The sequence below is a fragment of the Lacerta agilis genome, chromosome 15 (genome assembly GCF_009819535.1).
Source record: "Lacerta agilis isolate rLacAgi1 chromosome 15, rLacAgi1.pri, whole genome shotgun sequence".
Classification (NCBI taxonomy): Eukaryota; Metazoa; Chordata; class Lepidosauria; order Squamata; family Lacertidae; genus Lacerta; species Lacerta agilis.
The window spans coordinates 31,452,448-31,476,261 of record NC_046326.1 but is presented as its reverse complement, the minus strand read 5'-3'; the positions used below and the strand labels follow the sequence as shown (position 1 = coordinate 31,476,261).

The following is a 23,814-nucleotide window of genomic DNA, read 5'->3' as shown; positions in this document are numbered from 1 at the left end:
TGCGTCGTCTTCTTCTTTGGCAATCACTCGTAGCGGAGTAATATTGTCTTCCATAAACATTTTAACAATGAGCGTGTGACTGTGGAGGCTAATTCTGGATCTACACATCCTTCCACAGTGGGGACATTGATTTTGGGCAGGAGTTGATCATGGTGTGGATTTGCCAAGCATGCCTTCCTCTTAGCACATTTCTCCCTTGCGTCCTGAGTTCGAGTGTCTTCAAACCCATGACACCTTTGGGAAGGCTGTTATCCACTGGAGCGCTCGCAGGCCAGTGTTTCCTAGTTGTCGGTGTTTATACTACATTTTTAAGATTTGCCTTGAGAAGTCTTTAAACCTCTTTTGTTGACCACCAGCATTACGCTTTCCATTTTTAAGTTCAGAATAGAGTAGTTGCTTTGGAAGACAATCATCAGGCATCCATACAACATGACCAGTCCAATGAAGTTGATGTTGAAGAATCATTGCTTCAACACTGGTGGTCTTTGCTTCTTCCAGTACACTGATATTAGTTAGCCTGTCTTCCCAAGTGATGTGTAAAAATTTTCAGAGACACCGTTGATGGAATCTTTTGAGGAGTTGGAGATGACGTTTATAAGTGGTCCATGTTTCACAAGCATATACAGTGGTGCCCCGCTAGACGAAAATAATTCTTTCTGCGAAAATTTTCGTCTAGCGGTTTTTCGTCTTGCGGAGCCAGCAATGACAGCCGCGCTCCGCAAAACGAAGAAAAAAAAAAAGACGAACATTTTTCCTCTTGTGAGGCAGCCCCATAGACTTTTTTCGTCTAGCGGGGCAGCCTTCCGCTAGATGAAGGCATTTTTTTCATCTAGCGAGGCATTCGTCTAGCGAGGCACCACTGTACTGTAGTAAGCTTGGTAGTAAATAGCTTTGTAAACAAGCATTTTGGTTTCCCTGCGTATGTCCCGGTCCTCAAACACTCTGCACTTCATTCGGGAGAAAGCCACACTCGCAGAGCTCAGGCGATGCTGGATTTCGGCATCAATGTGGCTCTTGTGGAAAGATAACTGCCTAGGTAGGAGAAGTGATCGACCTTTTCCAACGTTACACCATTGAGTTGGATTTGTGGTGCTGTAGAGGGGTTATTTTTGTACTTGTTGATGCAGCACTTTGGTTTTTTGGATGTTGAATGATAGGCCAGGCTTCTGGGCAAGCTTCTGCAAAGAGATTTAGGATGGTTGGAGGTCATCCTCTGAGCGTGCACACACTACATTGTCATCAGCATACTGAAGCTCTATGACAGAAGTTACAGTAACCTTACTCATTGCTTTCAGCCTGCTCAGATTGAAGAGCTTTCCATCTGTACAACATATGATTTCTACTCCGGTGGGGAGTTTCCCTTCGACAAGTGTAGGATCATGGCAATGAAAATAATGAATAGAGTTGGGACAATATCACAACCCTGTTTAACACCTGATCCCACTGTAAATGGTTCACTTTGAGAGCCATTGTTATCTGTGATTGCTGCTGTCATATTACCGGTATCATGGAAGAGCCGAATTTACAAATTTATCTGGGCAGCCAATTTTCAGAAGGACAGTCCACAGGGCATAACGATTTACAGTGCCGAAAGCCTTAGTCAGGTAATAAATGCCATATGGGACCAGAGGATGATAAAAAAAACAACTCACCAATGTTTTCCTTCTTTCCCCCGCTTCTTTCTGCTTTGCATCCTTCAGTGCCTATAATCCTGGCAATCGGTCAAGAGCATAAAATTCTGACTTGGTTTACAGAGCTCAGGCTGATTTAGCTGTAGTCCCTTCATTTGCTGCTGAATGCTGTCCCCGTTGCTCTTCGCCCTGTGGTCTAAGGATGGAAGCAAGCAATGGTTTTCATGAGAATATTTCTCTGCCCTTTCTGGTCAGGCCACTTTTGCAGGTGTGTGTGTATGTGTTGTGAAACAATGCAAAAGTCGTGGAAGCTGTTTGTCACAGGTGAAAGCGCTCTCTAGTTACTTCCCTAGCCAGGCAATTCAGCTGTCAAAATTAACCTTCCCCAACCTCTCTCCTTCCCTATCAAATGTTTCCCAACCAGCCATGATTGGCTAAGGGCCCCCAGGAGGTTGATGGGTGCTGTCTTCTTTCAATTGAGTGTATGTAAGCCACTCTGGGGAGGCTTTTTGGCAGAAGACGGGAATGCAAGTGCTATAAATAAAGAAAAAAGAAAGGCTTCCAGGGTGCCAAATTGCTTTTTTAAAAGTCTAACAGCTGCCTGGAAAGCACTTGGGGGTGGGTATAGCTGTACAAGGAAGGGTTAACCAGGGCTACCTATGACAACCTTAATGATGATAGATGCTGGTGAAGACGACTTTTTTCTTTTGCAGCAACTGAGAGCTGCAATAGGAGGTCCTCCTGTCCCGCCATCTCTGTCATCCCCTGTCCTGACCCCCCCCCCCCCCAAAAAAATTCACAAATGCCAGAGTGTCAAGGGAGCCTGGTAGATGAACGAGCTGCCCCAGAAGCAAATGACGACTGAGACCGCCATGGAGCTGAACTTTACAAAACTGTTATTTCTCAGGACGTATCAAGTTCCCGCAGGGGAGCCGTATCAGGTTGTCGAATCCACCGCCCGTCACCAAACAGCCGACTCACTCCTTTCAAAAGAAAAAGAGAGAAAGTATATATACTGAGAGTTTAGATGCAACTGTCTGGGACGTGTGCAGGCCACCCAGACTAGGCTGGGCGGGCAACAGATTCTGCATCCTGCACACAACCACACCAGAGAATGCAATGGTAGTGTATGCCGAGGGGAAAGTGCAGTTTTCAGATTTCAGCTTCCATTATAGCAGAAAACGGAACAGGGCCAGGGGGCTGCACAAGCGGCCAATCCCCAGAGGATACAGTGAAAAACTGTCAGTCATATCAGGTTAAAGGAGAACAGAGAAAGGAAATGAATTTAAGTCTGTTCCGCCACTAGGTGCTACTGTTGGTCCATGGAATTTGATATTGACAGTTGCTTCATCAAACACACACCTTTCTAATATTACTTTGCAATGTACAGTGTTATACTTTGAATGAATTTAGTCTCTGGTAACTCTAAAGAGATTATGTACATGAAAATCAATGGCAATGTATGAAAGGAAAAAAAGCTAGCAGACACGCATGGAAAAACTACAAGGCCTAAGAGAGCAGACTGAAAAAAACCCTAAGTGTTTTTTCATTCAGCATATAATTAATGACAGTGAACAGGAAAAGAAAATCTTCCACACATTTTGCAGTCTTGAGGAAATAGCATGTTAACCGTGCTCTAAGTAGATTTTTTTTATGTTAGCATAGCACACAGAGCATGTAGCGCATTAAAAAACTTAACAAAAACAGCTATAGCAGCAGCAAGAAAACTACCTCTATTAGTGTACTGCTACCCAGTACTACTAAATGTGTTCCACAGAGTTTGTCTTATAAAAGTTTCATATTAACGCAGGAAATTGAGCCTCCTGGAACAACAAAAGCATTGCTCAAAACTGGCTAAGGTGACGAGGAAGAATGGAGGCTCATGCATCTTACTAGCATTAGCTTCCAGATTTTTCTGGTTTTTGTAGCTTAATCAGCATGTGCTTCATATCTCCTTTTTGTAAACTACTTTGAGGTTTTTTATAGAATCAACTGGTGTATAAATTTTATGAAATGTGTGGTTGATGAGATGCCGATTAATGTGTTGCTCTTTTGTAATTGGGATGGGGAACCCTTCAGATTAAGTTTAAACCAAAACAAAACATCCTTTAACATGTTCTTTCTAAAAAGTTTGGATAGCCTCTCATCAATTTGAAATGGACAGTTGCTTGTACATAGACATGCTGTTATTCTTCTGAATACTTGGAAAATAAAGATTTATGGAGTACAGTAACTTTTATGTAAAAGTTTGGTTGTTTTTTTTAAATGATAAGTAGTTCAACTTGGTGAACAAGGGGTTTAACAGCATAATTCTGTACTTGTGTACGCAGAACTAAGTTATCTTTCTCTTTTACTATAACAGGTTTTTTTTTAAGCCTACAGTTGTAATGTTCATTTGGGAATGGCTCTGTGAGATCTACCTGAAAAACAGAACATAAATATCTTAAATTAAATAATTAATAAATACCCCAACATACCATACTATTGAGTAACATCCAGATCGGGGGTGGGGCTGAGGATAGATCTGGATCTACTGGCAGATCTCTGAATGATTTGCAGATTGATGAGGATTCTGATTCCCAATCATTTAACAATTGCAACAACAAATGATATGCACACACTAAATTCTACTGCAGAAATGAAGAAAGCTTGGGGATTTTGTGTGTGGAAGGGGCTGGGAGTGTCACTCAGTTCTGCTACTAAAAACAAAGTCCTGGTCTCAGAATTTTCTTAATTCTATGTCTTTTGTACAGGACACACGCCTGTTGTACTCCAAACAAAATAAAAAAAATATTCCTTCAAGTAGCACCTTAGAGACCAACTAAGTTTGTTCTTGGTATGAGCTTTTGTGTGCATGCACACTTCTTCAGATATACAAGTCCTCCCTAATTAAGGTTGGAATTCTATGCACATTGACCTAGAAATAAATCCCATTTAAACACTGTGGTCGTTCACACGTGCAAGAGTGGGCTTTAAGGATGCGACCCTTTGTCTGAGTAAACATGGAAATACCCGGCTGCTATGAAACGAGCCGTCTCCGATTTCCTCCGCCGGGGCTTCTCTCCGCCCTTAGCAACCGCGCCTGGCAACGTCGCGTCGCTGGGTTGGGCGGAGTCAGCTGGCATCATTCGACCCGCCCTTTCGGCCGTTTGCTCGGGTTGGTTTTCTACGCGAGGCCGAGGCTATGCGGCCTAGTCCGACGAGGGAATGCTGAAGGTGAAGATACTCTTCGTTGGCCCCAGCGAGGTGAGTGAGCGAAAGAGCGCCTAGGGTCCCTCTTGGAGGAAAGGAAAGCTCCCCGCGGTCTCACAGTCGCCTCCTCCCCAGCCCTTAAAAGCGCTGCGAACCACAACCATCCAGAGGCAAAGCTGCTTCTTGACTTTTTCAGATTAGGGCAAATCCAGTATTTTGTTTCCGGCAAAATGCCTTTGGGAAACATATATACCCTGACGTGATGGAGGCAGCTATTCCTGGCTGTTTGCTTTGAGCACCTGGTTTTCTGGTACACTGCCTCTGAACATGGAGGTTCTGCTAAATGCCGGGCTAATAACTTGTGTCCATCTCATCTCATTCTCATTAATGTCTATTTATTACTACAATCTGCTCTCTGTGGCACTTCCTCTGTGTTTGTTCTGGAAGCTGCATTTAGTTCAGGATGCTACAGCAGTGTTGCTGCTAGGAGTGAGACCCTGTCCGCATATAACACCTGTGCAGGTTGCCAATTTGCTACTGTGCATATCTCAAGGTGTTACTATTACTAAATAAAGAAGTGTGCATGCACACGAAAGCTCATACCAAGAACAAACTTAGTTGGTCTCTAAGGTGCTACTGGAAGGAAAATTTTTATTTTTTATTTTGTTTCAGCTTGGGAGTGGCTTACCTGCAATATCACCTTTCCTCATATATGCCCACTTCAGTCTGTGGAACTAGCACTGTTACAGGTGCTGCCTAATACCCCTTCTGCATTTATAATAAATTTGTATTTTAGTGTGGCAGTTCTTATTGACCTCAGGTGGGTGCCTTCACTGTACTCTTTTCAGCACCTGCTAAAAGCATTCTTGTTTAGATGAGCCTACCCAAATTTGTAGAATGTTTTCATGTGCTTTGATCTGTTTTAGGTTATCACTGATTTTAGATATTATTTGAATGTTTTACAGAGTTGTTTTGAATTGTTTTTACTGCAAAGTTAATTGTATTATTCTTTCTGTAAACTGCTTTGAGGTTTTGTTTTACAATCGAGTGCTATATAAATTTCATGAAATAACAAATAGAAAAAAAAACAATCTTAACATTGGGGGAGGATCGTAACTTAGGGGTCAGAAAACATACTTTGCATGCAAAAGATCCCTGGTTCAGTTTCTGTCACCTCCAGGTAGGATTGAAAGAGACCCCTTTCAGAGACCCTGGAGAGTTACTGCCAGTCAGTGCAGACAATATTGAGCTAGACGGTTTGACTTGGTAGCAGGAAGCTTCCTATTTTCGATTGCTAATCTTGCTTCTGTATTCACTTGTGATAGGCTGGAAAGTCTGTCTTGGCAAACTTCTTCTCAGAGAGCACCGAAGGCATTGGTAGTTACCTCCCTACACATGCAGTAAGGTGAGTTTCAAGCAGGTAGAGTGGAACTGCTAGCAAAACATGGATTCCCCCCCCCCTCCATACAACAGGGGTGCAGAACCTGGTATCCTCTGGATGTTGCTGGACTACATCCCCCATTATCCCTGATCACTGGCTGTGCTGAGGCTGATGGGGGTTGGAGTCCAGCATCTGGAAGTCCACAAGAAGTTCTCCATCCTTTCAAAACAGCATGGTTGCAAAATCTACAAGATTTCCTTGACATCAATTTCTTGGTTTTCAAACCAACTGGGCCTTCTTCAAGTGATGAAGTGTTTGTATCTGTTACACAGTCCAGTATGTGTGGATTACTAGTAAAGTCTTAAAATGGTACATGAAATGGGGGAAGGAGGAATGCCTCATAAGAGAGGGCAGCTGCTCCAGTGCCAAGTAAGCCAAATGCTTGGTTGGATGGAATTTAGGGCTGTGATATTTTTTATTTTAAAAAAAAAATTAACATGCCTTTCAGGGCACACTGCTTACAAAGGTGGCTTACAAAGCTAACACCACATTCCTAACTAAATATGTCCCCTCACAAGTAAGTTCTGTTGAATTTAATGGGACTTTTCTCCAGGTAAGTGGGGGTGGGTTTCATCTTTAGACACATGAAAATACAATTACGAAACATGCACACAGCATGGGTAACTCAGAACTGACATTGGAAAAAGGGACCAGCAAATATGGATGGGAGTTCTCTCCTTCAGGTAAGCCCAAAGAATGCCAGCCTTACTTATTTGTATAAAATACATATTGTTAAATTCTAGGATCCTAGAATACGAGATGCCAAATTTCGGTGGAAACGGCAAAGGAGCAGGGTGTCGGTTTGAACTGTGGGATTGTGGAGGAGATCAAAAGTAAGTGGATCTCTTACGTATCCTGCCAACTTTCTCAGAGTAAGTTGGGGTAATTCAAACACTACACCAAGCCATGGTTAAAGAAGGGGAGGGAGGCTATTCATGAGAAGTTGGGGCAAAGCCCTACCATTATTTTTTATCCTTTAAGAAGCAGAGGGCACTCTGGGCATGTTGGAAACAAGCACTTGTGTATGGGGCATTCTAGTTTGTGGTTGGTGAACCCCCTTCTAAAAACGAAATTCCAGACAAGGCACCGATTTGGTAGCCTGCTTGCAACATGGAACTTCTCCTCTCTGTGCGCTCCTTTTATTGCCCCTAAATATATTCTGCAGGGTTGAAGAAGAGGCATGGGGACATGCAGCGGGAGCAGGAGAAAGGGAATCATTCTGCTTACAATAATTACTTAGTTGGATACAGCCCAGTATGTGCAAAGCAGCTACAGAATCTCAACTGAGATTTTTTTAAGCAAAAAAATGATAAAGGTAGGTAGGAACCTAAAAAGAGCCCTACTAGATTGGGCTACTGGCCCATCTAGTCCAGCATGTTGTTCTTACATTGGCCACCCAGGTGCCTGTAGGAAACCTGCAAGTAGGACTTGAGCACTAGAGCACCCTCCTCTCCTCTTGTTTCCAGCAACTGGTATTCAGAAGCTTTGCTGCTTCTGACTATGGAGGCAGAGCAGAGCCATCATGGCTAGTAGCAATTGATAGTCTCATCCTCCAAGAATCTGTCCAATTCTCTTTTCAAGCCATCCAAGTTGGTGGCTGTAACTGCCTCCTGGGAGAGAGAGTTCCACAATTTTCTGCATGAAGAAATACTTTACTTTTTTTCTGTCCTGAGAACAGCTTCCAACTTTTGGCTTCATTGGATGTCCATAAGTTCTAGGGTTATGAGAGGAGAAAAAAAATCTCTCTAATCACTTTCTCCATGCCATGTATAATTTTATAAACTTCTATCATATCATCTCTTTCTCGTCCTTTCTTTAAACTAAAACGTCCCAAACACTGCAAGCTTTCCTGATAGGGGAGTCTTTCCACCCTCTTGATCGTTTTGTTGGCCCTTCTCTGAACCTTTTCCAACTCTACAATATCCTTTTTGAGATGAGGCAACCAGAACTGTACACAGATGATGCCAGCCATGCCGTTTCTCTGTTGCGCTTCCAGATTCGAGACTTGCTGGCCAGCACTGATGAAAGATTCCCATGGAGTCGTCATTGTTTTCAACCAAGACTCGCCCACTCATTTGAAGGAGATTGAAATGTGGCACTCCTGTTTTGTGCAACAACAGCAGCTGCTGGACAGCCAGTGCCTGCTCATTTCGCATCACAAGCCAGGCAGTGTAATGGACCCGGAGAATCTCACCTTGCGTAAGACCCTGATGCCTTGCTTTCCTGGCTCTTACCTATATTTGGTGTTTTGTCAGAATTGCCAATAGTTTTAATGGTTTGCTTCTTAAACTTCAAAGCTCCACCGCTGAACAGGCTGCAGGTGGTCCACTCTAGCCTCGAAGAAGATCCTGAAGATGTCCGGATGGAATTTGTGAAGTACCTCAAGGGCATCACCAAGTTGGTGAATGAGAACCGAGACAGAGAGGAGATGCTGCTGATCACTTAAAAGCAGGAGGAACGCTGCTGCAAATAAAATAAAAGAAATACCCATTTAAACACACACACACACACATACACTCCTGGTCTTTTGCTTTCTACCTAACCCTTAAAAAAAAAAAAGAATTTGGATTCCTCAGGTTTACACTTAAAGAAGCAGTTTTACAGCAGTGGAAGTGGCATGCATGTAGTGTAGTGGTTTGAGTGTAGGATTAGATGCTGGGAGACCAGGGTTCCAAGACCCACTTGGCATGAAGCTCACTGGGTGACCTTGGGACAATCACTCTCAGCCTAACCTGCCTCATAAGAAAAAATTAAAAAAATCCTTCCAGTAGCACCTTAAGAGACCAACTAAGTTTGTTCTTGGTATGAGCTTTTGTGTGCATGCACACTTCTTCAGATACACTGAAATAGAAGTCACCAGACCCTTATATATAGTGAGAGAGTGAGGAGGGGTATTACTCAGAAGGGTGGTGGGAATGGGTGATTGGCTGATGGGTGTGGAAAACCTGTTGATGACTGTTAACGACTGCAATTAGTCTTAAAGGAAAAAGCAAGGGGTGAGATGGCTAAAGATAGCTTTGTCATGTATAATGAGATAAGAATCCAATGTCTTTGTTCAGACCAGGTCTCTCCATGGTTTTGAGTTTGGTAATGAGTTGCAATTCAGCAACTTCTCTTTGCACTCTATTTCTGAAATTCCTTTGTATTAAGGCAGCTACCTTGAGATCTTGTATAGAATGTCCTGGGAATATACAAGGTCTCAAAGTAGCACACGAAAGCTCATACCAAGAACAAACTATATATAAGGGTTTGGTGACTTCCGTTTCAGTGTATCTGAAGAAGTGTGCATGCACACAAAAGCTCATACCAAGAACAAACTTAGTTGGTCTCTTAAGGTGCTACTGGAAGGATTTTTTTTATTTTTTATTTTGTTTTGACTATGGCAGACCAACACGGCTACCTACCTGTAACTGCCTCATAAGGTCGTTGTGAGGATTCAATGAGGAGTGGGAGAACTGTGTATGTCACCCTGAGCTCCTTGGAGAAAAGAGTGGGATATAAATGCAATAAATAAGATAGAAGTTCTTAGCTTAATCAGGGATGAGAACCCCTTTTCAGCCCAATGGCCACATTCACTTTAAGGGGTCTCATGCCAGTGGTGAGCAGGGCCAGAGGCAAAAGTGGGTGAAGCAATTAATGTAAATTGTAACTTTGTACAGGAGGCTGGTCTATAAACACACATACTACTTTTCCTGGCATGTCTTATCTCAGCCCAGGAACACATTCTAGCCCAACAAAAACATGGAGGGTACAAAGCAGGGTTGGTGAGGCTGTAGCTGGAAAGGGGGGGGGGGTAACCTGAGAAGAGTCCCAAGGGCCAGATAGAGAAGCTTAAAGGGCCACATGTGGCCACCAAGTCTGAGGTTCAAAAGACACTTTTTTTGTCTTGCTCTTTCAGCTGGCTCACACCAGAGCACTGGACCAAGTGCTGTTTGTTTTTTTGGTCTCACACTCATCAGCTAGCTCTTAAAAGAGCTTGGGACCAAAAGATGCTTGTTTTTGGTCTCACACTCTCGCATAACACAGCTGGCTTGTGCCAGAGTACTGGACCAAAAGACGCTTGTTTTTTGGTCTTGTGCGAAACAGCTGACTCCTGTGAGAGCCCAGGACCAAAAAAACAAGCATTCCAATTTTGATCAGTGGGATGTTGGAGGGGTATGGGTGACTTAACAGGCTAAGCTGGCTACTCCTTGGTTTGTTTGTTCCTGCATGAGTGGGTTATATCCACGAGCGCCTAGCTTGTGCACACCACAGTTTATTAAGCAAAGAAGTATGGCTTACTGTTAAGGATAAAAGTGGCTACTGTGCTGCACTGTGGGAAAAGATGATTCCAGGAAACCGTGGCCTGTGGAACATCTTGAGCAATGATGGTGCACCAGACTGTAAGTCATCTCCCAACTCTACAATTCTATGATTCCTTCTGCTTGCATCTGTATTTCCCACAGTGAACAAAAAGGGGAAGAACTTGGTAGGCTTTGAGAGTGCCACATAAGACATAAAGATCTGTAATGCGCACCATCACTTCCCCTTTCCCCCCAAAATAGAACTGATCTGTAAATCATATGGATGCCTACCCCTTTGCTGAGAAATTCCATATTTTATTGAGGGAGTCAAATTCTAACAATTTTGGTCCCAGTTCATGTTGAGCTGCAGCTGAAGTTTGTTCTGGTTTCTTGTTTATGTCCATAAAAGTTTTATAACCAGTTCACACAATAAAATTTTAAAAAGAGGCACATTATAATGATTGTACAGCTGCACAGAGCAAGCTAACAGAAGTCTAAAACTCACTTTGGGGCAATACCTTTATTAGGCCAACTATAATGAGCGCCACAACCCCAGAGTCGTCCGTGACTGGACTTAACGGTCAGGGGTCCCTTTACCTTTATAATGTCACAAAATAGTGCCTAAGCTTTGAGTTCTCAATAACTCAATAAGTCAGCAATAAGGGCTAGGAAACCTATCAGATGAGTCTGCTCTACCCACCACCCCTACCCCATGTTACTCTAAGAGCTTTTAGATCAGGAGTGGGGAACATTCCTTTCTAGGCAACCTTTTGCAGCTCATGTGCCAGAAATTTGTAAACTTGGAGGCACAGGCTCAACGGCAAATGTAGGGTTGCCAGATGTCCTAGCAGAAATCACTGAAGGTCCGGGAAAATCTTTATGCATAACAGCCCATGTCAGTAATGTAGATCTTGGTGAATTTCATGAAAAATAGCTCAAAAAGCTCAACTAGTTTGGTCAATATTTTAAAAAGCTCAAAAACCAACAACTTTTGTGTCCGGATTTTCACTTTTTAAAATATGGTAACCCTAAGCATTTTACAATTATATACAGAAGCCTTCTTTCTACACGTACACAAACATCGCCACCCCATCCTCCATCCAGGCCTGGCAAGAAGAAAAAAGAGAAATTTAATAAGGCAGCTTTCAAATGAGGCCATGGAGCATGTGTTTGTATCTGAACTTGTAGACAGCATACTTTTGGGGGTACACACATATACACACTCATCTGCATTCCATCTATTCTGAACCATACACCACATGGAACCTTTTAAACAAGAGGACAGGAATAACATGGTTTCCTGATGGTACTTGCAAAGATTTTCAACTGTGGAAGAATGTCCTACATTTCCAAAGCAGAATTATAAAAAATCATAAAGCCGCTATGGGCCTGTTTCTGCTTAGCAATGTATATGCTCGGTTTTAGTCTAGTATGTGGTCATTAAGACCAAGTGTGTAGAAAATACCAGACGTGGTCTTTGGGTGTTTGTGAGATGCAGCCTGAAAGATGTTAAGTAAGGGCACTGAACTATTCAAAGGTTTGTTACAATACTGTGGTTAATCGCTGGGAGGTTAGGGGGATTCCAAGCAAAACAAAACTACAGCAGATAACACATTTCACAAAATAGAATAGTCAGAAGGGTCAGACGGTGGTTGCTAGATAAACTTCCTAAAATAAGGGATCCTAAAGCATTGGTATAGTCTCCTATGTCTGCATTGGGAGTATAGTGGTACCTTGGTTTAAGAACAGCTTAGTTTATGAACAACTTGGATTAAGAACGTTGCAAACCTGGAAGCAGGTGTTTTGGTCTGTGAACTTTGCCTTGGAAGCGGAACATGTTCCGCTTCCTACTGAGTGTAAATTGAGCCCCCCGCTGCTATGGGAAAGCACGCCTTGGTTTAAGAACACTGGTTTAAGAACGGACTTCCGGAACAGATTAAGTTCGTAAACCAAGGTACCACTGTACATATGTGTGTTGGACACTGGTCAGTGTGTTTGAAAAACAGTGTGTGTATATACACACACTGTTTTTCAAACACACTGACCAGTGTCCAACACACATTAGACCCACATAAGCCCATTGACATGAATGTATTTAGCAAAACATGGACATCTTGTTGTGTCAATAGAGTAAATTTGAATGGAAGAGGATTATGGTGCAAACAATAATATTGCCACACCTGCTTGGTAATTATTTTCACACAGGATTAAACTAAGTTGCCACCTTGCCATGCAACTTTAGAGTTACAATTCTTCTTCTTGAGTCTTGTGAACAGAACCCCACAAGGGGAGAAAGAGGAGACTGACAGGAGATATCCGAGTCATCTTCAAATATCTCAAGGGCTGTCACATAGAAGATGGAGCAAGCTTGTTTTCTCGTGCTAACGAGGGTAGGACCTCAACCCATGGCTTCAAGTCACAAGAAAGGAGATTCTGAGTAATTATCAGAAATAACTTTCTGAGGGTAAGAGCTGTTTGACTCACCTTCTTTGGAGGTTTTTAAGCAGAGGCTAGATGGCCATCTGTCATGGCTGTGATTCCTGCATTGCAGGGGGTTGGACTGGATGACCCTCAGGGTCCCTAACAACTCCACAATTCTACGATTCCATGTAAACCGTAGTGCAGTTTTACCCCTATTTTTGTGCGCAACTTTGCAAAAACCCAGCCTCTATTTCCCCACCCCCCTGCAGTTTGAACAATGCTTCCCCGCGCTTAATTTTTGTCACTCGGCTTTTGAGCCCACTGGCGCGTAACGTGTGAACGCGCCCTTAATTTCTGTACGCGTGTGTGTACCTCTTCCTTTTTTAAAAAAACAATACCCCCTGCCGCGGGACCCTTCCGCGCCGCCCTGGGAGTCCTTGCCAGCTACAGCTCCCCCCAAAGCCGGCTTTCCCCGTGATTATAAACCTCCCCGGCTGCGTTTCCCTCCCACCGCCCGCCAGCCTCCCCTCAGAAGCTGCCGACCCGGGCGCATGCGCAGAGCTCCCCCTCACTCTCCTCCTCCGCCCCCCCCCCAGCTCCTCGCCCGCCCCTTTTGCCTGTCAGGATGAGGCGGCTGAGGCGGCCCAGGGCCGGCGGCGGAGGCTGAGGCGGCGGCCCCTGTTGTGCTCGCTTCGCTCCCCTCGCCTGACTTAGCGGGCCCGGCCTCGGCTTGAGCTGGCTCAGCCATGGCCCAGCCCGGGGCGGCGGCAGAAGAGTCGTCGACCGAAGGTGAGGAGGGGAAGCCCGGGCGCGGCCTGCGAAGGCTTACCTGGGCCTGGGGGGTCGCGTGTGTGTCTGTGTGGGGCGGGCAGATGGCGTTGGGGATGCAGGCCAGGGAGGCTTGGAAGGGGGGCGGCGGAAGTGTAGCCCCATCCCCAGGGGGGCTTCTCCCCTCTCCCCAATATCAAGCCCCTTACACCCCCTGTTCGTGCCCCCCCTTTTAAATTGTCACTTTCCTTACCCCCCCCCGTGTTTTCTCCTTAGCAGTCTCCTGTCTCCACATCACAGGACTATTTCACACCCCCCCCCCCCATCTCGTGCTTTACTTTATTCTTCTCTCTCCCCCGCCCCCGCCAGTAATGTATCTTTCTCCTGCCCCACCACGACAGGCATCCCCATGCAACTCCTTCTTTTGCTTCCCTAACCCTTACTTCTCCCTCCCCGCTCCTCGCAGTGCTATCTCCTTATCAGTCTTCCCCCTGTCTCGTGTTTTATTTTATTTCTCTTTTATCCTCTCCGCCCCGTAATTTATCTTTCTCCTGCCCCCGCCAAAGGCATTGCCTTGCAATTACTTCTTTGCACACTCCCCTACTGGATTCTCCTTATCAGTTTCACCCTATCTTTAGGACTGTTTCTCTCCCCCATCTTGTGCTTTACTCGTTCCTTCTCTCTCTCTCTGTCTCTCTTTCTTTCTCTCTCTCTCCCCCCCCCCACCACAGTAATTTATCATTTTCCCGCCCCACCACTACAGGCATCACCTTGCAATTCTACACACACACATACCCGCCAGCCTACTGGTTTCTACCCTCAGTAGCTACTCCCTTCAATCCTCACCTCAAGCGCTCTGTGTTTTTCTGTCTTACTCCCCTCATGACAAATCTCTTGAGTTTGCAGCACCTTAAAAGAATAACATTTATTGTGGCATTAAATTTTGTGAATTGGAAATCCAACATTCAAATTACAGTTGATCTTAAAATCATTGCTGGTAAAATATTCCACCACCACCCCCTTTTTTGCAGCCATATACAGCCCATTCCTTTAGCCTATTAAGCCCTATGCAAAAATGAGCCCAATGTTCCATGCAACAAACACTTCAAGCTTTCCCCCTTCTGCACAGTGGGCCGCCTCAGTTCCCTTTTCCTTCAGCTTCATGCTGTTGGCAGTTGCACATCCGCAGCCCTGGGTTATCCCATGTTTCTGAAGTTGTGGTTGACCTGTAAGTCTTTGGTGAAATGAACAAGACAGATCCAGTGGGTGAATTCTTCTTGGAGAGTAACGAGAGTCAAAAAACTGTAGAGTTGGGTTGTGGAGTTGGATTTTGAGAGAGAAGTGTGAGCGTGAAGGAAGAGTGTGTGTGTGTGTGTGCATACATGCAAGTCCCATGTGGTAGCAGAAATGTTCTTTCTGTACAATGAAACAGCAGTTATTTTACCTGGTGTGACACTACTATTGAAGCATACTAATGGGATTTACCTGGATAAGGATGTGCCCAACTTTTGAAAATCAAATTTTATGTGGTGCTATCATAAGCTACATCAGCTACATATTTTTACATTAAAAGAAAATTTTATGTTACTTGCAGCTCTTTAGGAAAAAAGTCAGGTAATGAGGGGCATGATAGAAGTGCATAAGATTCTATATGATGTGGAGAAAGTGGACAGGGAGGCATTTTTATTCCTCTCTTGATATTAGAGCCTAGGGCTGTCCAGTGAAGCTGAATGTTAGAAGATTTAGGACAGACAAGGTGCTTCATCACACAGCACACATTTAAACTGTGGATTTTGCTCCCATAATTCCGTTCAACAAGATGTAGTGATGGCCAGCAACTTGGATGGCTTTAAAAGAGGATTACACAAATTAATGGAGGATAAGGATAGAATTAATGTTCTGCCTCCACCTTTGAAGGCAGTGAATACCAGTTGCTGGGAACCACAGGTGCTGGAGTGCTGTTGTGCTCAGGACATGTCTTAGGGCTTTCTGTAGGCATCTGGCTTGCCACTGTCAGAACACATGGGTTGAACCAGGTGGGCCTTTCACCTGATCTAGCAAGTTTCTTCTTATATCCTTATTCACTTATCCACTACTGCTGGGCTCTCAAAGAAGTTTGCAGTAATTAACAGAAAAGTAAAACGGCTCTAAAACAATAGATTGTAAAACCACAAATCAGACTAAACTAACAATGCAATAAAAGTTGTTGCTACTGTTCAATAAAAAAATAAAAAGGACTTCTGAAACAGGAAGGTCTTAACAGTTGTTCTAAAAACGAGGAGTGAATTGGACAGGCCCAAAGGATTGAGTTCCTAAAGACGCTTAGCCAAAACAGAAAAACTACCACTTTACACATCTCCAGGAGTGAAGACACATAGAGCAGGGCTTCATCTGCAGATTTTTAGAAGATGCAGGTGTGGGAGGCATATTTGATAAAGGACAAATACTATTTCATGTTTTGAGTGTAATTACTAGCACTTTAAATTTGACATGAAGGCAAATGGGCAATACAATTGTACCTCGGAAGTCGAACAGAATCCGTTCCAGAAGTCTGTTCGACTTCCAAAACATTTGGAAACCAAAGCATGGCTTCCTATTAGCTGCAGGAAGTTCCTGCAGCCAATCGGAAGCCACAGAAGCCCCATCAGACATTTGGCTTCCAAAAATAATTTGCAAACCAGAACACTCACTTCCGGGTTTGCGGCATTTGGGAACCAAAATGTTCAAAAACGAAGCTGTTTGAAAACCAAGGTACGACTGTAGTGTTCTTCCTTAATAATAGCTGCATAATGTTCTCTCTGGCTACATAGGGCAGGAGTTTAGCTGCTGCATCCTGGATCATAGGTAATTTCTTCACACCATTCAAATGCAGCCTCATGGTAGAGTAAATTGCATTAATCCTGAAGAGTGATACAATGGTCAGCTGTCTCTTCCCAAAAAAAGAGCAGAGCTAGTAAACAGTGAAGAACACTTGTCACCTGAGAATCAAGTAGCAATACAGAGTTTAGGGTTACGTGACTGACAATACCTGTCATGGCAATATGGATGTATTTCTATGAGAATTTCTACCCTACTCATCTAATAATATACAGTACATCACAAAGTGTTGTTGTTGTTCAGTCGTTCAGTCGTGTCCGACTCTTCGTGACCCCATGGACCAGAGCACGCCAGGCACGCCTATCCTTCACCGCCTCCCGCAGTTTGGACAAACTCATGTTAGTAGCTTCGAGAATACTGTCCATCCATCTCATCCTTTGTCGCCCCCTTCTCCTTGTGCCCTCCATCTTTCCCAACATCAGGGTCTTTTCCAGGGAGTCTTCTCTTCTCATGAGGTGGCCAAAGTACTGGAGCCTCAACTTCAGGATCTGTCCTTCTAGTGAGCACTCAGGGCCGATTTCCTTGAGAATGGATAGGTTTGATCTTCTTGCAGTCCATGGGACTCTCAAGAGTCTCCTCCAGCACCATAATTCAAAAGCATCAATTCTTCGGCGATCAGCCTTCTTGATGGTCCAGCTCTCACTTCCGTACATTACTACTGGGAAAACCATAGCTTTAACTATACGGACCTTTGTTGGCAAGGTGATGTCTTTGCTTTTTAAGATGCTGTCTAGGTTTGTCATTTCTTTCCTCCCAAGAAGCAGGCGTTTTTTAATTTCGTGACTGCTGTCACCATCTGCAGTGATCATGGAACCCAAGAAAGTGAAATCTCTCACTGCCTCCATTTCTTCCCCTTCTATTTGCCAGGAGGTGATGGGACCAGTGGCCATGATCTTAGTTTTTTTGATGTTGAGCTTCAGACCATATTTTGCGCTTTCCTCTTTCACCCTCATTAAAAGGTTCTTCAATTCCTCCTCACTTTCTGCCATCAAGGTTATATCATCAGCATATCTGAGGTTGTTGATATTTTTTCCGGCAATCTTAATTCCGGTTTGGGATTCATCCAGCCCAGCCTTTCGCATGATGAATTCTGCATATAAGTTAAATAAGCAGGGAGACAATATACAGCCTTGTCGTACTCCTTTCCCAATTTTGAACCAATCAGTTATTCCATATCCAGTTCTAACTGTAGCTTCTTGTCCCACATACAGATTTCTCAGGAGACGGATGAGGTGATCAGGCACTCCCATTTCTTTAAGAACTTTCCATAGTTTGCTGTGGTTGACACAGTCAAATGCTTTTGCGTAGTCAATGAAGCAGAAGTAGATGTTTTTCTGGAACTCTCTAGCTTTCTCCATAATCCAGCGCATGTTTGCAATTTGGTCTCTGGTTCCTCTGCCCATTCGAAATCCAGCTTGCACTTTTCTGATATGAGGTACATCACAAAGTACCTCATATCAGAAAACAGTGCTTCCACCATAGGAAGGACAGTGTGAAGGACCACTTCATCAGATCTTAGGCAGTAGGCAGGCTGTTACATGAGAAGGTGGTCCTTCAGGTATCCAGGACCCAAGCCACTTTGCGATTTAAAAGGAATTACTAACACTGTGAAACCTGTAAACAAATTGGCAACCTGTGCAGCTGATGCTGGATAGGTATCTTCTTCTTTGGCGATCACTCGTAGCCGAGTAAGATTGTCTTCTGTAAACACGGTTTTAACAATGAGTCCGTAAGTGACTGTGGAGGCCAATTCTGGACCCACACGTCCTTCCACAGTGGGGAGATTGGTTCCCGGGCAAGGGGTTAATCACGATGTGGATTTGCCAAGCATGCCTTCCTCGTAGCACGTTTCTCCCTTGCGTTCTGAGTTCGAGTGTCTTCAAAGTCTACAACACTTTTGGTGAAGGCTGTTCTCCAACTAGAGCGCTCGCAGGCCAGTGTTTTCTAGTTGTTGGTGTTTATACTACATTTTTTTAGATTTGCCTTGAGACAGTCTTTAAACCTCTTTTGTTGACCACCAGCATTACGCTTTCCATTTTTAAGTTCGGAATAGAGTAGTTGCTTTGGAAGACGATAATCAGGCATCCGCACAACATGACCAGTCCAATGAAGTTGATGTTGAAGAATCATTGCTACAGTCTTCACCATACTGGTGCCTAGTTTTGGACTAAAACACCATTCATCTAAAGCCAGCACATCCTGGAGAGCACCAGGCTGGATAGGCTTGTGTAATGTTATCCCATGGGCCCATGAACAGCCTTGCAACCATTTTCTGGGTCACTTAAAGTTTCCTAACACTCTTCAAAAGGAAACCCATATAGGGTGCATTACAATAATCCATCCTGGATGTAGTTAAAGGATATGTTACTGTAGCCAGATCTGACATCCTCACAAATGATGCATACTAGCCTAAGATGGGGAAAGGTCCTTTGGCCCATCACTGGCTGCTGTGTATCCAAATACAATAGTACCTCCAGATGGTGAACCAGATTCTTCAAGGGAAGTACTATCCCATCCCAAATGGACTGCATCCCTGTTCTGCAGTCTGTTCCCTTCTCATAAGAATCACCTCTGTCTTGTCTGGAATAAGCTTCCGTTTATTGGCCCTCACCTAGCCCATTTATACCAGAATGTAAAGATCCTTAAGGTAGTCTTTTCTTTGGAGCTTCTTAATGTGGCTGCTCTACTCTCCCTCTTCACTAGCTATGTAAAGATTTGGGAAGCCTATCTTCAGAGGGATGAATCTGGAAAAGTAAGTATGTGGGATGAAGAGAGAGGATGTTATTTGAATATTACTATTTCCTAAGAACAGCAGAATGTGAAGTATTATACCGGGGCAGAAAACATAATATATTCAGTTTATGCCTCTATTAAAACTCTGTTAGTATGATTCATCTTTAGTACTGGCTGGTGATCTGAATAAATAGATACTGAACCATTCACAATATGTTAATGCAGACAGGGAGTGTAAAATGTAAGCTTGTATACTTGTGGCTCCAGCCTAAGACTTTAGAATGAATTTATGTGGAACAATGTAGGACTTGCAAATGGAATGGTACACATTGAAGGTCCCACTGAGGCATCAGTTTGCAAGGTAACATTCTCAGTTTGAAAATACCGGTAGTTATTGATTAAAAAGCTAGTCATAGATTTATTCAAGAAGAGTGGCTCCTTTACCTCTAGTACACTAATTAAAAGGCTATGGAAGTTCTACCTATGTATATAGAGAGCAGGGGCCAGAAATGCTGCAAAGAATTTAGTTGACAGATTTGTGTAAGAAATGTATCACTAAGGTCAGGGAGTTCACTTGGATGAACTAGATGTAATGAAGTGACCTAACATACTGTTTTAGGATTGAAAGAGGTACTGTATTCATCTGGGCAGGTAATTAAGATTATTTGTGTTTGGAAAGGCAGTTATAACAATTTCTGTAAGAAAACTTTTACTGAAGCTTCATAATATTAACCTAGGACATTCTGGGGAAAAGTTAGTTTAATCACTTCACAATTAACCAGTGGTATGTTTTTTGGAGAACAAGAAACAAAGATTGGATAATACTTTGTGGGGGGATTAAAGGAGTTGAGCAAATATCTTTATAGAACAGAGAATTAGACTTGTTGATCTTTACTTTTAGTGCATTCTTAGCTACCAAATTATATTTTATGCAGTACATCAAACCAAATCTGAACTGAAAACAAGATTGAACCTTTATTTTTGTTCATTTGCAACAGGACCAGAACTGTTGTTCAAAAGCCTCTGTTGAATGTTAACTGGAACAGAGGTTTTTTATTGGTTTAGAATAAGAATTTGACATTATCACATCCTTTTAAAAAATGTATATGATTTTTAAAATTTTCAGTGGCTCCAGTTGGAATGACTCATGAGGGCACAAAACCATATTTTATCCCCCCCTTTCCTCCAGTGAACTCAATACTGCATGCATGGTTCTTTCCTCAACTTTTATCCTTATAATAACTCTGTGAGGTAGGTTGGGCAGAGAGGTGGTGACAAACCGCAAGGTCATGCCAGTGAGTTTCACAGCTGAGTGTGGATCTGAATCTAGATCTCCCCATTTGTAGTCTGGCACTCTAGCCCAGGTGCATGGAACCTGTTGCGCTCCAGATGTCATTGGACTCAGCCCCAGCCAGCAGGACCAAATGGTCAGGGATACAAGCAACATTATCTGAGTTGCTGGTAAGAGATGTGTGAGGTTTCAACTACTGCCCAGCTTTGTAACTTCTTCAGCCTAAGTTTATAAAAGTTACTCACTTGCCAGCCCACACGTATAGATTAGTCATTTCTGGCACATGGGTGGCATGAAAAGGTCGTAGGAAGAATCACAGTTTAAGAGTTTCCCTGCCTACTTGCCTGAAGGTGACACCACAGGTGGTTAGCTATTTACGGATCCTGGTATACAGTGTTAGATGGTAGTGGTGGCCGTGTACAGGTCATCTTGCAATGTGAATTTTATTTATTTGAAACATACTGATAACATCCTTCATTCTGTTTAGAGTTTCAGGGCATTGTACAAACTATTTCAGGGTGGTGAATGTAATTCAGACTTGCAGATTCGGCTTGAGAAGGGTGCTTGCCCAGCATCTGCTCTGGTCACCCATCTCTTGTATATCACAGCAGTTGGTCGCACTACATCACAGAGAGCTGGACTTCATGCATAATTTCCCCCAGAATGTCAAATGATGATGGGATGGGGGCTGGTACCCTGCCACCATTTGCATGGGACCTGATGGGTCCTGGTTCTGAGGCAAGCAATTGCTCCCTGGTGTGCTTCTCCCGAAGGGAGACACCACCACCTGCTTTGGGTCAATCCTGGCTTCAAGCGTCCCTGTTTTCTCCCCAATGTGATTGGGGTAGCTGTGCATGTAAAACTACTATAGCAGCATGTTGGCTGAACTTCTTGTCTCTTTTCAAGCTGAAATGAAGTGTTTCATTTGAGTGAATCACAGGATTTAATGTGTATTCAGTTCATTGTTCTTTAATTAAGTGGGGAAAGTTAAATGAATGCATTTTATGTGAAGTTGCTTGTTATGACTGATTGGAGCTTCATAGATTTATTGTGTTTGTGATTCAGAAATTTTTGTGTGCCTTGGTGGCCAACCAAAACTTTGTGGTCACTAGCAACCTGCTCTCTCCCAAAGGAAAGGATTGTGACCCTGGCTTAGTGCTATGTCCCCATATACAATGTCAAGGGCAATCTTCTATTCTCTTCCTCAACTCCAAACCTGGACCTGGATAGCAGGGTGAGGTAAGGATTGCTCCTACAGTTACATTGCTCTTCCAAAGTATTTGGAAAAGCAGCAGCAACACAAGCCCTCTTCTCTCTTCTTCAGGGAGTAAGTCTGCAGTATATCAGTTTGTTGCTGCACTTCCAAGGTGCTTGGAATGTTTTTGAAATGCAGTGCCAAAACTGTCCACAGTCCCTCTCCTGACCCTTGAGGTGTGGGGTGGGGAATCATTCCCACAGTTGCACTGGAGGTTTTTTTTTAAGGATTTTTGCAGTTATTATAATGACTATCCCACTTTCTGCCCCTGAGGTTGGCTTGCCTCATTTGTGTTTCATTTTCCCAAATCTGTTTCTGTAGTTTAGAGGTCAATGTTTATCTTCATGTAGCCAAAATGGCACTATCTATGCACAAGAGAGAAATATTAGCAGACTTTAGCGAAACCTCAATGTTTGCAAAAGTGCCCAAAAGAAGAATAAGAATAAGAAGAAAAGTGCTAAGGGGTGTTTTTGTTGTTGTTTGTTGCCAAAACAGTTTAGTAGGAACTGAGTGTGGCAGTGGACTGCTGACAGACTGTTGGGAGAGAAAAGGAAAAACCAGGTGAGAAGGGAGATGAAATGGAGTATCATGGATGAGGGCATGGCTGGGTGGATGAAACGAGCATTCCACCTTGCAGGATTTTCTAGTTTCCTGGCATTTTGGATGCCTACAAGGATTTTTGCAATGCTGGAAAGCAATAGCCAAAGAATAAAAGTGAAGTATGCAGCAGATCTTTTTGTCTTATAATTGCTTTCATAGCAAAAGCAATTTATCGAAAAATGTGGATTTTGTTCTTATCACCTCCTATAGAAGAAGAGCAACATTTTTGTCGAACGGCCTGTCCAGCTACTAATTTTGTATGTTCTTTGCTTACTTCAGGACATCTTCAGGGTGCTATGCAAAAGCAGGAGTGAAATTTCCGTGGGTGTACTGCAGCCTTTAAGCAAAAACTTTATCATTCTCTATAATTACTAGGGAGTATGGCCGGCCCATCCATGAGGCAAGGTGAGGCAGGATCCTCTGGGGTAGCAGATCCTGATGTTGATTTTCTTTCCCCTCTTTTTTCTGATGTAGATCTTCCCTCACTCCTTCTTCCCTGGCAGGAAGTGGGGTACCATTTTGGGATCTGCCTCAGGTGCCAAAACGTATTGGGCCAGCCCTCCTTGGGGGGAAACAATGTATTCCATATTACAGTATTATGAGCTGCTGATTCTAAGACCCACCCTCACAAGTTCTGTAGTTACCTCTTCCTGCTGTTGCTGCTGTCCAGTTATTTATAATGTGACTGAGTGTTTTAAGAGAGAGAAAAATCAGATCTTCCACCCCCTCAACCACACTGCTCTCTTGCTCTCCGGAGTCTCTCCCATGCACTGAGAAGCTTGGGCAGCTAGCCATCAGAGATAACTGTCATTAGTGCAGTGCTGTGTTTTTACAGCAGTGGCTGCTCTGTCTCCCTCCCCTAGAGTTAGAATGTAGGGTTCTAGCCTAGGAGAGAGAAAGACAGCAGGAACTTTTGCTCTTTCTTGCTCTCTACCCCTCTCTGCCTTTGCCAGTGAGAAACAGTTGTCAGTATTCTGTGCTACATATCCTGAGCCCTTTTCCTTATCAGGAGTTCTAGGGAACATGTGCATACTATCTCCTCTCTGCCTTTCATTCTTCCACTGGAGGTTGCCCAGAGATAATCATTACTACAGGTGATCTTAATATTCCTCTAAATAGAGGAATGTTTCTGATGGATGATTTTGCTGTGCTCTTTGTGCAATTGCCTATACATTTTGTGCAGTTGCTTAGACATCATGGCGATAATGGGGATAAAGTAGAGTTAAAGAAAACCATGTACAGTATAGAGTGTGTTTCTGTTTTTGCTAGGAAATAATGGACAAAGATAAGAATCTTAATGATGGATTCACAGGATTTCTGGC

General features: G+C 43.5%; 2 protein-coding genes across 5 annotated transcripts in view; both read left to right on the top strand.

The window, feature by feature from the left end:
• Positions 1-4,696: 4,696 nt before the first annotated feature.
• On the top strand, positions 4,697-8,766 carry IFT22 (intraflagellar transport 22). 2 transcript variants are annotated; one of them, XM_033172283.1, is made up of 5 exons: positions 4,698-4,877; positions 6,149-6,228; positions 7,008-7,097; positions 8,261-8,463; positions 8,562-8,766. In XM_033172283.1, the coding sequence occupies exons 1-5, from the start codon at positions 4,839-4,841 to the stop codon at positions 8,708-8,710; spliced, it is 561 nt and encodes a 186-aa protein (XP_033028174.1). In that variant the 5' UTR covers positions 4,698-4,838; the 3' UTR covers positions 8,711-8,766. The 2 variants fall into 2 exon arrangements, with proteins under 2 accessions (XP_033028175.1, XP_033028174.1); XM_033172284.1 differs by lacking the exon at positions 6,149-6,228 and having other exon boundaries at positions 4,697-4,877.
• Positions 8,767-13,572: 4,806 nt separating this feature from the next.
• RABEP1 (rabaptin, RAB GTPase binding effector protein 1) overlaps positions 13,573-23,814 on the top strand; it is a 53,369-nt gene continuing 43,127 nt past the window's right edge. For all 3 annotated transcript variants that reach the window (XM_033172552.1, XM_033172551.1, XM_033172550.1), the window contains exon 1: positions 13,573-13,757. In XM_033172552.1, coding sequence (XP_033028443.1) covers positions 13,715-13,757 — 43 coding nt within the window. In that variant the 5' untranslated portion in view covers positions 13,573-13,714. The remainder of the gene's footprint in view (positions 13,758-23,814) is intronic.